We start from the raw sequence: 14,788 nt of genomic DNA on the forward strand, positions 1-14,788 counted from the left end.
CTCTCAGCCAAATCAAAATGCAGAAAGATGGTGTTGAGGATTGCATATAATAGGTACGACACAAGAGCACAGGTATATAAAGCAGAAATGGATAAATAATTGTGAGAACAATGAACTAATACAAATTAACAGTAATGGGTGCACATCGCGAAACCACAGAAACGAGAAGGTTGATTCACACTAAGCCAACTGTGGCCGGACAGAATTGATCGGGCGTTGAAAGCCTGCGCACCTCCCTAGCTCAGCCTTCACTGAACAGAAGCAAGTGATTTTGATGCCCCCGGTAGTGTCACTACTGGCAAATGTGCATGTCATATAGATTCATGACATTTGAGGGAAAGCTGGCGCTAATGTCTTTGGGAGCTTCAACACATTGCGCTTCAGTCGGCCTGGAAACGATGAAATTACATGAGCTTGCCTAGAGAGAGATGACTTATTGGAAGGCACAGAGGTCGGGCTCGCCTAGAGAGAGATGATTTATTGGCAGGCAGAGAGGTCGGCCTGACCTAATTCACTCTAGCCTGCTACTCTGCACAGGGAAGAGGGACATGGAGAAAAAAAGAAGTGATGAAGGGTGATGACGGACACAAAAACAACTTATGCGTGTATAATGTGTAATAACGTCGAAGTGCTGTAACTTCGCTAGAACAGTGTCCAGTCTTGTAGTTGAGTGCGTGGATTGGGCTTGGTGTTTTTATTTTTCAGCTCAGTTTGGCTTCAAAACAAGTAAGGTACATATAAAGCATTCTATTACGATGTGCACAGTGGCCCTATGCGAAAATATGTACGATCGCACAGAGATGTAAAATGTCACTATGCATGTGTTGCTATGGTTTCAATGTTGCCTTCTGCTGACGTCCAGATTTCGCACAATGTCTGGAAGGGAAGTCGACAATGCGTATACTTTATATACAATATGTCTAGATTGAAGGTTTAATAAAATTCATTATTGTTTTGGGGTGCGCAAAAAAGTGAATGTGTATTACCTGGAAACAGCCTGTGCTGATATGGTTCTTTGTATGTAGACAGATCTTTAGCTCAAACCATAGAGTTGAGTACTTTGATTCGAGTCGTGAGAGTAAAGGCAGTCGTGAGAAGCCCTTAGGAGTCGGCTGGCACTAGGATGGTCCTAGTTTGACAAGGCACATGCGCATTCTCACGCCGATGCATGTATTGTCCACAGTCGCATCGTAAAAGATGCTCTTTCGCAGTGGGTGAGGTTGGCCATCTGTTTTAATATGCATATGTACTAATATATTGTTCCATAAGTCTAGCTATATATGTTGCAGGTAAGCAATTAAATTTCACGGAGACCTGAGAACTGAGAATGCTCAGATCTTCTGCTTGCGTCGGTCATTTCTAAACCCAAACATGGTGCCGATATTGTTGATGAAACTAGTGCGCCTTGGTAGGTCCCTTTCTTCGTTCATGTATCGGATAAATACGATTGAAATCAAAGCTACCTTGTTCGGAGCCTTGTCAGGGCATCCCTGGTTGCCTGAAAAATTAACACACGAATGATTAGGATCTACGCACGAAAATACACAATCGGCAACTACCACCGTAAGGGTTGCAATATGCGACCAGCATCGTGTTTTTGCCCAACAAAACATGGCGCATTCGTTTTATAGTATCTATCGTCGACATATGGCACTTTAGACACAAATGCAGCCAACGCTAAGGTAGAAATGCTGATCGGCTGCGCCGCACAAGTCCTGATGCTATCCTTTTAGTTCCCCTGAAAACTTCTAACGAACATTATGCCTTCACTTATATTTTAATTGGTTCCGTTTTTATTTTATGTTTTGTGCTGTCACGTTCTCATACTCTTTAGAGCTCTGTCTAGAGTCACGTACGTGAAGCGTTCGCTACAAGATCAGATATGAAAACAAGTTACGTGCTGGCAAATACAGCCCTCTAGCTAAAGCACGTCGCGTCTCATGAAAAGCGCGTGCGTAAATTTGGTCGACCAGTCGGTAAGAAAAATCGAATGCGTGTCTGCCAGTTTGCGTCCATAGCATCAATATCCACTGCGCCCTGTGGCCAAAGGAATTGCCGTAGTCAGAATGGTCGTGTGTAAAGATAGCAGTCTGCTCAAGCATGCGTCGCGTGTTGTTGTCCCAGGTATCCCAGCTAACGTTATTGGTAATGTCCACGTGTCCAACGTTGGCCAACAGGGCGAGGTGTCCGCTCACGTAGGTGTCGTCGACCTGATAACCTTCAACGAATTTCGAGGCCCTGTACAGCTTCCCCATCGTCTCCATTGTCATGATCATGGCACGACCAGCACAGTAGAACGGGTAGAAATCCATGGGGAGCTGGTCCTCTGGTACGCAATGCTTGTCGCGGCCATCTCGGAATACCTTAGCATACTTCCACACAGCACAGTGAATCGATCTGTTTTCCAGGGGCAGAGCCTCGTTCAGGTATTGCCGGAGCTCGATTGGTTGCACGCCAACATCGTGGTCAATCTTGACGATGTGTCGCACCTTGGGACAGTACTCCGCCACCCACCGCATGCCACGGACGAACTTGTAGACAGTGGTGAAGAAGGTGTCGTTGTAAGGGAACACCACGACGTCACCCGTGACATCGGCTTCAAGCTTCGTCCAGAGGTTCACCAAGGGGTCCTCATGTTGTCCAACGAAGAAGACGCCTGTCCAGTTGAAAGCAGCTCGGGCGGCCTCTTCGAAAAGTGTGGCGCGCAGGTGTACGCGGCGTTCCCATTTGTTCGGAGCGACGTGCACGAAGAATAGGGTGTCCAGTGGTTGACTGCAGAGCTGGCGGACTGCCCAGCCGCCTGTGTGCCACTCCTTGCCCGGTCCATGCACGTCCTGTATGTTGATCCTGTGCGCGCAGCGATGAGCTGACATTGCTTGGAAGGCAGGTTCGCGTTCCGTTATCCGCAAGATATAGATCGCCGAGATCACGGAGAGAAAGGCCACCGCAGCGATAAGAAGGAATTTCTTCTTGTTGTTGCACCTCGGAAAAAATGTCGCCATGACGAGCTGATGGTGATGATGATACTTCAAATATGGCTCATACCCACCCAGGGGGATTCAATAATTATGTGATTTGGCGAGGCATTTTCAGTATTCAATATTGATACTTCAAGGTTGAACAGCGTGTGTGAACGGAAAGAGTGCAATAAATGTTTTTCACCTTTCAGATGAGGCTATTGAACAGAAAGGAAATTAAATAAGAAAACGTTTTAAGTAAAAAAAATCGGCATAGCCCACTTAACTTGGGAATCGATGGTATTCGAAGCATGCGGACGGAAACTATAGGTGACTGTGTTGTAATTTTTTATTGAATGAAACGCCATGAAGTGGCATATGCACAAATGCACACACTGACATTCGTTAAACAGCCGCACATGTTTTAGATAACTGGTTGTTCACAGTTGCCTAGTGACGTCAACGGCAACATGAATATTAGCAACACCAGAAGTGGTACATTTGAAGTGGTGGTGCTCAGTGAGAGGATGGTAGAGACCTGGACACTGCTACTTAAACTTCAGCGGATAGCTCTCAACTACAATTGACGTTAACCTGACGTGACGGCTCTATTATGGGAGTGTATATGTAATGTTTATAAAATTGGATAGCCTGCACTGCAACCACAATTGACGTTTCACGAACATTATGGTCTATTCGAAAAGTAGTTCCGAGGCCTGGCGTGGCTCTGTGGTAGAATACTTGATTGCCACGCAGAATTCTGGGGTTCGTTTTTTGTTGGGACAGTGATCGACATTTATTCTTTGCATTTGCTGGATCAATGCTGCCGATGTCAAGGTTTTTTCTTAACGTTCACGCGTTAAATTTGCCTTGCCTGCGCCTCCTACCTTCATAACCTACCGGCCTTCATAACGGATAAAATGGTACAACTGCATTTAAAAGTGTCATATGAAACCTACTGTAACGTTACGTTTGTTTCTTTTACATTGCTTGTAACTACTTCGCTAGATGTTCTCTAACGTGCTTTACAAATTTTTTGTAGTTCTGTATAATGTTTACATTATACTGTTATGCTTTTAGTTTTTTAACTGAGTACACCCCACCCCCTCTGCAATGTACTCATACTTCGAGGGCACTAGCAATAAATAATTAAAAACGTTGACACGCATTGCCGTTTATACACGTGCGCAGATATATCGGTGCCCATTCACATTATATCACACACACACACACACACACACACACACACACACACACACACACACACACACACACACACACACACACACACACACACACACACACACACACACACACACACACACACACACACACACACACACACACACACACACACACACACACACACACACACACACACACACACACACACACACACACACACACACACACACACACACACACACACACACACACATGTACAGATACACATGTACAGATACATAACCAGATTTCATTTAACCATATCTCTATATGTACATGTTTACGCGTCCATTTATGTATATTCGTACTTATTTATGTGTATTGACGGGCAGCCACACAGTGCAATGAACAAGAATAGTTATGCACACGCATCGAAACAGTATAAACACAGAAATGATTATGAAAATGCGCGTAAGTTATTTAGGGCGCTGATAAGAGTTTAGTACGAAATTTCGTTAAGTGAGACGAAAATGAAAGCAAAAAGACAAAAGTGGATGCACCGGTCGCAAGCGCACAATCGCAGCCGGGGCGCGCACGTCATGACGTCATGCAGCCTTCTTTCCAGCTGTCCGTCAAACATTTCCAACATTTCCACGAACATTAGTGCTTCGCCTGTTTTTTAGGTAAATGTGTTTTTTTTTTGCGTGGCTTTCGCTGCGTATTCATGCACTTCTTCATGCTATTCGCGGACGACACGTGAGGCGTTATTTGAAAATGTGAAAACCAGTTGCGAGGTGGCGATTGCAATCTTCTCCTCGTAGGTTTGCGCCCGGATGGGGCAAAGGGGACGGTGCCCCCCCCCCCCCTAGTTGCCTAAGAGGTTGTACGTGCGCGAAATCTGTCGCACGCATTGGCCGAGTAGGGATGGGTGGTGCTGCTATGAACTTTACCGCCCCCTGATGGGGAACCCTGCGCACGTTCACCCTTCTTAAGACACGTCGCGTCTCATTGAAAACGCGCCAGTACATCTGGTCGACCAGTCGGTTAGAGGAATTGAACGCGCGTCTGTCAAGAGCTTCCGTGATTTCCCTCCAGACCATCAGTTCCCACAGCGCTCTCCAGCCAACGGAATTTCCGTAGGCAGAGCGTTCGTGCGTGAAGATTGCGACGCGGTTGAGCATGCGTTGCTTGTTCGCATCCCAGGAGTTTAAGATCACTTTTCGGCCCATGTGCTCGTGTCCAACGTTGGCCAATTGGGTGAGATGCCCGCTCACGTAGGCGTCGTCGATCTGATAACTCTTGACAAACTTCGAGGCCCTGTACAACTTCCTCATGGTGTCCGTCGTCATGATCATGGACATGCCAGAACAGTAGTGCGGGTAGGTATCCATGGCAAGCTGATCGTCCGGAACGCAGTGCGGGTCGCGGCCGTCTCGGAATACGGCCGTGTTTATCACCATGTTGCAATGGATCGAGCTGTCCTTCAGGGGCAGATTTCGGTCCAGGTATCGCCGAAGCTCGAATGGTTGCACGCTTACGTCGTGGTCGATCTTGACGATGTTTCTCACCTTGGGACAGTACTCGGCCACCCACCGCATCCCGCGGACGAACTTGTAGACGGTGGTGAAGTAGGTATCGTTGTAAGGGAACACCACGACGTCTCCCGTAACCTCGGCTTCAAGCTTCGTCCAGAGGTTCACCAAAGGGTTCTTGTCTTGTGCAACAAAGAAGACGCCCGTCCAGTTAAAAGCCGCTTGGGCGGCTTCTTCGAACAGTGTGGTCCTAAGGTGGATGCGGCGTTTCCAGTAACTCGGCGCGACATGCACGAAGAACAAGGTGTCCAGTGGTTGACTGCAGAGCTGGCGGACCGCCCAGCCTCCGGAGTGCCACTCCTTGTCCGGTCCATGTGCGTCCATTGAATCAATCCAGTGTGGGCAGTGATTAGCTCGCCGGACTTGGAAGACAGGCCGTGTTGCGTTGCGTTCGTCATGCTGCATTGTCGGTGAAATTGAAGGTGGTGGTGCTATCGCGTGGACAAGCATCTCTATATGGATCATTGCGATGACGGAGAGCAAAGCTGCTGCTGCTATAAGAAGAAATTCTTTCTTGCTGTTGCAGCTCTGTGGAAACGTCACCATGACGAGCCTTCTTCTTCTTCTCCTCTTCTCATGGCTCTTACCCAATGCAGGGGATTGGCCGAGTGTCGGCTGAATTTTTTTTGCGGTTTCTTCGCATTACTACTCGTATAAGCTTAGGATAGTTAATACAACAAATTTAGTTACTGAATATTTGTACATAAATGGCTAAAAGGATGAATAACTTTGATCAATATTATTTCAGTCAGACATAAATTCCTTTATGGCGTAGTAAACATCCCTGTGACTGTAGCCCAGAGTAGAGGCGCCAAGTGATAGAACAACTGATTCGGATATTTCCACGCCCAAGTTTCGAAGATGTGGTGCTATGAGTCTTCTCCTCGATGACGTGTACCGCGGCGACAGTATAGAAAGTAATGACAGATTGTTTCCTCCTCCTTACAGAAGAGGCACACAGGAGACTTGCTCTGTGCAGGTAAAAGTTGAGGAAGGTAACCCGGCAGCGAAGTTTGGTTATAGCCACTTCCGTCATTCTCGACCGCGATAACTCACTGTTTCAGGGAAATAATAAGCGAATATATTCTGGAGAAGCTGTTAATACAGTGTCTGATAAGGAGGAGGAGGAGGAGGAGGAATAAATGAGGAAGGACAGGGAGGTTAGCCAGTTCTCAGACCGGCTGGCTACCCTGTACTGGGGAAGGGGGTAAGGGGGATAAAAGATGGGAGAAAAGAGACGTTGTAAAAAAAAGAGAGAGAGAGAGAAGGTCATTAGACGATCCACGACGCTGTTTACAGTCTGTCTCTAATGTTTACAGTCTGTCTCTAAGACCACTTGCCCGCAGAAAGCGCAACAACGCTCTCAATGCCTTGCGTGCAGAGGACGGTCTCGGCCAGTGTCCTAATACCCTTTCTTCCGACAATTGGCGATTGTCTATTCTATCTAAAGCTTTTGACAGTTCTTTTCTTGGCACGCTGAAGCGGGGACACTCGCAGAGAAGATGGGAGAAAGTCTCTGCGCAGCCACAGTTGTCACATGTCGGGCTTCTGGCCATTCCGATTCGAAACGAATAAGCATTCGTAAAGGCCACCCCAATCCACAGACGGCACAAAAGTGTCTCCTCTGCTCTGGTTATTCCTGGTGGAAGACGGAGCTGTAGGTGTGGGTCCAAATTATGAAGGCGGACGTTGGTGAATTCCGGTGAATTCCACTGAGCGAGTGTCAGTTCTCGTGCAAGTGATCGAAGCCTTGCAGCGGCGTCCGTTCTTGATAATGGTATAGCTACACAAGGGGCATCGTCATGAGCAGTTCGGGCTGCTTCATCTGCACGGTCGTTTCCATCAATGCTGCAGTGGCCTGGTATCAATTGATATGCTATGTCATGTTGTTTCTCTATAGCCCGGTGATGGAGCAGTCGTATTTCAGCAATTACCTGTTCGTTTGGTCCATGACGATAGGGCGAGGCAATTCCCTGGAGAGCTGCTTTGGAGTCGGAGAATATTGACCATGTCTGTTGCGGTTCTTCAACTAGGAACTCCAGAGCGGCACGAATGGCGGCGAGTTCTGCCGCCGTAGATGATGTCAGATGCGAGGTCCTGAACTTTATCGTGATGGATTTCTCCGGAATTACCACTGCGCCTGTTGAACTTGTTGAAGTGACCGACCCATCTGTGTAAATGTGAATCCGTCCACTGTGTTTCTCATGCAGAAACAGTAATGTTGTTTGTTTTAGGGTCAAATTTGACGAATTTTTCTTCTTTTGCATTCCGGGGATTGTTATCAGGGCTTCCAGTGGATGTAGACACCACAATGGTAACGACGGTCTTGCTGCGTGCGTGAAGTTCGTGGGAATCACCGTGCGATGTGGGGCAATAATAGAGCAGAACGCAGAGCATGGCCTGGAAAGTGGAAGGGAGGCAAGGTGATGCGATTGAATCCGGGTGGCATGTCTTATGTGCGTTCTTAAAGCATCGACACGAATGTAGGTTGTGATAGGGTGTTCATGAGCGATTGCGACAGTCGCTGCTGAGGATGCGCATCTCGGCAGCCCGAGGCATATTCTCAGTGCTTGAGCTTGTAATGACTGGAGAACGTGAACGTTTGTTATGCGGGCCTTGCCAAGCACAGGTAGGCTGTAGCGCATGAAGCCAAGAAAAAGTGCAGCATACAGTTGAAGCATGGCTCGTACTGATGCACCCCATGATTTTCCCGCAAGAAACCTTAGGACGTGGGTGATCATGGTCAGTTTCTTCTTCATGTAAGCGATATGAGGGCTCCAAGACAAATCACGATCTATTATTACTCCCAGGAAACGGTGAGTCTTTTGATAGCTAATTGTGTGTCCATTAATTCTGATGTGGTATGGCGTCATTGTCTTGCGCGTAAACGCAACTAGTGAGCATTTCTCATATGACAGCTCCAGTCCTCGTCCTTGAAGGTAGTTTGACGTCAGTGTAGCCGCTGTCTGAAGCCTGGCTCGTACGTGTAGACGCGTGACTCCTGATGCCCAGATGCAGATGTCGTCCGCGTATATGGACAGATGTACGGAGTGTGGCAGGACGTCAATGAGGCCGATGAGCGCAAGGTTGAAAAGTCTGATAAGCATTCTTTTAAAGTTAGGGTGCAGAATTGTGCGATTGTAATGTATGCGTCAGTGGGAAAACCGGAATGATTGGCACCAAAAGCGCCGTCTTTGCTAAATGGTCAGTGCTTTCATTTAAAAACAAACCCTTGTGTCCTGGTACCCAAATTAAGTGGAGACATAGTAGGTGCGCGGAAATTAGTATTCTAAGAATTTTTAGAAGAGGCGTTTCAGCAGATGCAGAGAGGGAAGAACACACAGATAATGAGTCAGTGAAAATTGCTACTACTGCAACTGGCGGCAGTGCTGAATTAGACCCCTCTGCGGCAGCTGCTGTTGTTGCGCAAGACGTCAGATTGGTCATCAGTGCTACAGCTTCTGAAAGTATATAGCTTTGTCATCTGTGAGCGAAGTACTTGCGAGACACACTCAGTTAACGGTAGTTATTATCTGATCCAACGCCTTCGACAATGCTTTTTCAGCTGCTGGTGCAGTTGATGATGATTATGATGTTGATGATGCTGCTCCTTAAATGATTGGCACCTACTCACTAAGGGGGATCGGCCTAGAGTTTAGCAGGATTTATTATTATTAGATGCGAAGCGTCCTATTGTTGAGTTCAATCCGGTGTGCGGCGTAACTACCCTTACAGAGAATGTGCGGTCCAACTCCTTTCTCCTCTTCTACGCCCCCCTCTATCGCCTGGCCACGACGACGCAGGCAGCGTCTGCTAGCCCGCGCTCCTCCCCCTTTGTCCTTTAGATGTCCCTCCCAGCGGCGTTTAAACCCCCATTGCGCATGTGTGACCACTTTCTCTTCTCACCTATGATTCCCTCTCTCGCACGCCAACGCCGACGCAGGTTGCGTCTGCCAGCGAGTTTCTTCATTGAAAAAAAAAAAAAAACTGACTGCTCGCGCTTCACAACCATTCAATGGCCGCCCCGTATATATATGCAATGTAGAGCCGGTGAAAGATTTCTTCTGTGAGTTTATGACCAATAAAGATTCTCAGTGTGCACGTTAACTATAAGGGGACTGCGGGTATCTGTGTCCAATCGGAGGTTGCTGTTTTTCACTGCCCGTTCGCAGCGATTGACATGTTCCAGTGGGAAACATCGATTCATCACTGCGTACTTTGCGGAGTGATGAACTTTTAGATGCGGAGCATCTAATACTCGAGGCTTGTAGTGCGGCGCCGTCCGCAAGCTTCCTCCTCCTTCTTCCACCATCTGTGCATCCCTTCCTCCTCTACACACCGCGCGCACTTCACTCCTCCACCATCTGTGCACCCTTCCTCCTCTACACACCGCGTGCGCTTCTCCTCTTCACGAACATTCGCTAGCTGTATAATGTAGCGCGCATGCGCCGTCACGCTTCGAGAACATCGGCAGCTGACGCGCGCGCATGCGCCGTCGCGCTTCGAGAACATCGGCAGCTGACGCGCGCGCATGCGCCGTTGCGCTTCTTCCCCTTCTCGAACATTCGACAGCTGACGCGCGCATGCACCGTCACCCACCATCTGTGCCGCGCGCGCTTCTCCCCTTCGAGAACATTCTACAATTCTCTTGATTCTCCAGGGGACGCGCATGCGCCGTCGCGCTTCGAGAACATTCAACAGCTGACAGTGCATGCGCCGTCGCGCTGTATATATACTCAAGGTCGGCGCTCGCTCGCTCAGTTGCCGCTCGTCGGTTGGTTTGTACGGCGCGTCGACGTCCAAGGTCGCGGTGAAATGAATTCCAACGAATCCACAAACACAATGATCGACGTCCCTTCGACCAGCGCCGCCCTTTCGCATACGTGTGTACGTGTTCACTCATTTAACACCCCCTCCTACAACCACGTTAACCAATTTAGCCATCGACCCAAGTAAGTCGCAATTTAACACCCCATTTCACAACCACGTTAACCAATTTAGCCATCGACCCAAGTAAGTCGCACTTTAACACCCCGTTAACCAATTATATGGTCCGCATCCTCCTCAGTGTTCCCCCGAGGGAAGCTGCGGGCAATCTTTTTGCAGCGCAGCGCAGTTATGAAGTCTTTGGTACCGCATTATCATTTAGGAGACAGCGTAGGTGAAGGCTCCGAAAATATCGACCAGATAAGGTTCTATAATAAACACCTGTATTCGAGTATGGACCCCTCGCAAAAACGATGGCAACGCTGTGTAGCGGCGTGCACGGTAGTGGAAGAAACGTGAACGAAAGGCGTGCGTCCACTGGGCTCCGTTCTTGTCTATTCCGTAATCGTTATGGCAGCGGCGGCCCTCACGATTGTTTTCCCCACGCCCGGGTAGGCGAGTAATCTTTCTTGCCTTCCACCTCAAAACGAAGACAGGCTAGTTGAGTTTTACCGAAGCAAGTCGACGGCAGAGCGCTCCTACGACCGCAGCTACAACTTCAGCGTAGAATCACGTGGAACGCCGTTGCCGTAACGAAGACGGAATAGACAAGAACGGAGCCCGGCGGACGCACGCTTTTTGTTGTCGTTTCTTCCTTTACCACGGACGCTGCCTCCCTGTGTGCTCAGAGAAAGTGGCCAACGATTTAGAGCACTTAGTACCCGCCCTGTGTTGCCTTCGTTTTTGCAAATACAGACGCAGCAACCGGGATTCGATTTTATAACCATCGGGTCAGCAGTCAAGCATAATAACCACCAGACCACCACAGCTGGTCATTTTAATGGTTGTAGCAATAAAAACACAGATATAGGATTTGAAAGAGCAGCCTATGAACTGTGAAACGAGAGTTCGCACATGACGTGATATTGCAATACTTGTAGATTGGCGTGGTCATGAGACTCAAGCTTACGTTCTCATTTTTAGCATTTTTACCCATGCAGTCTCGGTATTCTTGTGCAAATGTGCCTCATGAAGTCCATGCAATCATGAATAATTATCAGGCGTTGGCAGGTACCAGCCTCCATGTAAAGCGCGCCGTGTCATCAGAAAGTCATCTGAGTACGCTTCATCAGCAAATCTACTGGAGTAGTCATACGAGTGCCGCTGAAGAGCCTGCATCGTATTCATCCAGAGCATCAGTCCCCACTGCACTCTGCGACCGATGGATTTTCCATACACAAAATACTCGTGTCTGAACATGACTTCGCCTCTGAGCATTTGTTCAGTTTTGTCCTGCTGGGGTCGCACCCAGCTGATGCTCGACATGTTCACGTGTCCAATGTTGGCGAACAAGGCGAGATGACCGCTAACGTAGGCGTCGTCGATTGCGTAACCCTTCACAACTTTCGAAGCCCGGAACAGTTTCTGCATCGTATCCATCGTCATGATCATGGCACGACCTGAACAGTACAGAGGGTAGGTGTCCATGGCGAGCTCGTCTTCGGGAATGCAGTACTTGCTTCCGTGATGACGGATTACGTCCATATCTACAAACACGAAGCCATGGATCGAGCTCACCTTTAGAGGCAGAGTCCGGTCCAGGTATCGCCGAAGCTCGAACGGTTGCACTGTTACGTCATCGTCTATCTTGACGATGTTTCTCACGTTGGGACAGTGCTCGGTCACCCATCGCATGCCGCTCACGAATTTGTAGAGTATGGTGACGAAGGTGTCATTGTAAGGGAATACCACGATGTCTCCCGTGACTTCGGCTTCGGTTTTCGTCCACAGGTTCACCAAGGAGTCCTTGTGTTGTCCGACGAAGAAAACACCCGTCCAGTTGAAAGCGATTCTAGCTGCTTCTTCGAACAGTGTGGCACGCAGGTGAACGCGGTTCTCCCAGTAGCTTGGAGCCGTGTGCACGAAGAACAGCGTGTCCAGTGGTTGACTGCAGATCTTCTGGACGGCCCAGCCACCGATGTGCCATTCCTTTCCTGGTGTCGGCACATCCAGGGAATCAATCCTGTTCGGGCAAACGTGGCGGCGCTTCTTCTTTTCATGCAGTCTGAAGATCCTCGGTGTTGCATTGCTACCCTGTTCCAGTGCTGGATGGAGCAAGAGTGGAGCACTCGAAATTTTTGCCTTCCTCATATAAATCAGGAGGCTGACTAGGGTCGTAGCGGTGAAGACGAGGAGTCTTCTCTTGTTGCCACTTACAGGAAATGTCTTCATGGCGGCTATTCGTGACGCTTGATCAACCAACATCTCTTCTTCTTCTTCTTCTTCTTCTTCTTCTTCTTCTTCTTCTTCTTCTTCTTCTTCTTCTTCTTCTTCTTCTTCTTCTTCTTCTTCTTCTTCTTCTTCTTCTTCTTCTGTTGTTGTTGTTGTTGTTGCCCCTTCGCACTGGCACATACCCACTATGGGGGATTGGCCATGAAATCTAGAAGTATCCTATATGAGATATATTAAAAGGTTTATCCTTAATGAAAAAAACTAATGATGTAATAGAAAATAATAATTAAGTAAAAAGGAATATTAAACTAAACAAATAATTGAAGATTGAATCAAGAAGAGAAAAGGTGAGGTAATACTACAGTGGAAGGCAGAAATTTTGAGTAGACCAGACAATCGAGCTTGTCTCACCCGGTCACAATCAAATGAATATACAAATTTCATTCAAAATTAGACAAGTGTCGTCAGAAATATATTTAAGCAGGCATTATTATGACATGCGCTTTGATTCTCGAATGAAATTGCATACAGCATCGAATACGCTCCTGTGGCAATGTCCCAAGCTAAAGGCACCGAAACTTAGAACATTATCTGCAGTTAAATTTAAACCTACTGCTTGAAACGGAACAATTAAAAGTCTTTTCCTAATTAATGAATAGTTTTTACATGTTATAAAGTAATGCTCTATTGTTTCCGTTTCTTCACAGAATGGACACACTTCTTCTTCTTCTTCTTCTTCTTCTTCTTCTTCTTCTTCTTCTTCTTCTTCTTCTTCTTCTTCTTCTTCTTCTTCTTCTTCTTCTTCTTCTTCTTCTTCTTCTTCTTCTTCTTCTTCTTCTTCTTCTTCTTCTTCTTCTTCTTCTTCTTCTTCTTCTTCTTCTTCTTCTTCTTCTTCTTCTTCTTCTTCTTCTTCTTCTTCTTCTTCTTATTCTTATTCTTCTTCTTCTTCTTCTTGCCCTCCACACAAGGCACACTCTCGTTGGAAGGAATTGGCTGAGAAGAAGGAGTATTCTTCCCGCAATATCTGTATTATGCATTTCCTGGGTCCACCAGTTAATTACTTACTGATTTGAAGTGTCGAGTACTACTAGCAATGAAATATGTAACGCGCTCAGAATTTAACAAGTGATTCTTTTAGTCGCAGTGATATATTCCTGAACGGAAAAGGAGACATTCCTGTGGCCGTATCACAGTTGGCTTTTTCTTCTTCGTGAGTGAACATTTGTCAATCGCCCTGTAGAGCAGTGGCGTGCCAGAGAGTGGAACACCGAACCGGTGCCCCCCCCCTCCCCCGAATTTTTTTTTTCGCAATGGGCACATCATGCTCTCTTTGGCCTCTTGTTCAACATTGTCTGCTGTGCTTCCCTCCCATTACACGCACCGATACATCCGGCCTGGGATGCGTTAAGCCTGATGAATTAGAGAATGAGTGCAAGGAGAACAAAATCTCGGCAAAAAAAAAAAATTGTCGACGAGATGTCATTTGAATCTAAGTACTGACAATCCGAAGACAACAGCTCAGCTATCTAGGTAAGCTGGAGAGCATATCATAGTTTCTTTATAGTATAGTGTGCAAGAGGTTTGGAGAGATAAGTGAGGGGAAAGAACAGGAACAAAAGGTGGGGAGAGAGCAAAGTGTCGCAGAGAATGATTGAGGAAGAAACAGACTAAAAAAAGTGAGGGAGAAAGGTGAAGAAATAGAAATAGAATGGAATGGAAAATAGAGAAATAAATAAATTGTACGAAAGGGCACAGCAATAACAGAAAGAAGAAAGATAAAGAGGAAGAAAGAGATAATAAAAGAAACAAAAAGGGCCGTTCAGTTTCACACTTTTTCAGTGAGCCTTGGCACCTCTATTGAAAATCTGCCTTAATACTTTTGCAACCTTGTGATGACGTGAGAACAACACTGAGCAC

General features: G+C 47.2%; 2 protein-coding genes across 2 annotated transcripts; both read right to left on the reverse strand.

Moving 5' to 3' along the window:
* Positions 1–511: 511 nt before the first annotated feature.
* Positions 512–6,259, reverse strand: LOC142769354 (uncharacterized). The gene is made up of 3 exons (XM_075872526.1): positions 4,995–6,259; positions 2,139–2,847; positions 512–529 (listed from the first exon to the last, which is right to left on the reverse strand). The coding sequence occupies exons 1-3, from the start codon at positions 6,257–6,259 to the stop codon at positions 512–514; spliced, it is 1,992 nt and encodes a 663-aa protein (XP_075728641.1).
* A 5,424-nt stretch (positions 6,260–11,683) lies between these two features.
* LOC142769359 (acetylgalactosaminyl-O-glycosyl-glycoprotein beta-1,3-N-acetylglucosaminyltransferase-like) lies at positions 11,684–12,871 on the reverse strand. The gene has a single exon (XM_075872536.1). The coding sequence runs from the start codon at positions 12,869–12,871 to the stop codon at positions 11,684–11,686; it is 1,188 nt and encodes a 395-aa protein (XP_075728651.1).
* Positions 12,872–14,788: the final 1,917 nt, after the last annotated feature.

The sequence above is a fragment of the Rhipicephalus microplus genome, chromosome 8 (genome assembly GCF_043290135.1).
Source record: "Rhipicephalus microplus isolate Deutch F79 chromosome 8, USDA_Rmic, whole genome shotgun sequence".
NCBI classification, from domain to species: domain Eukaryota; kingdom Metazoa; phylum Arthropoda; class Arachnida; order Ixodida; family Ixodidae; genus Rhipicephalus; species Rhipicephalus microplus.

Coding starts and splice junctions, on each gene's coding strand:
- LOC142769354 (XM_075872526.1), bottom strand. CDS start 6,259: ATGGTGACGTTTCCACAGAGCTGCAACAGCAAGAAAGAATTTCTTCTT. Junction 2,848..4,994: donor GCGCACGTACAACCTCTTAG/GCAACTAGGGGG, acceptor CTGCGCGCACAG/GATCAACATACAGGACGTGC.
- LOC142769359 (XM_075872536.1), bottom strand. CDS start 12,871: ATGAAGACATTTCCTGTAAGTGGCAACAAGAGAAGACTCCTCGTCTTC.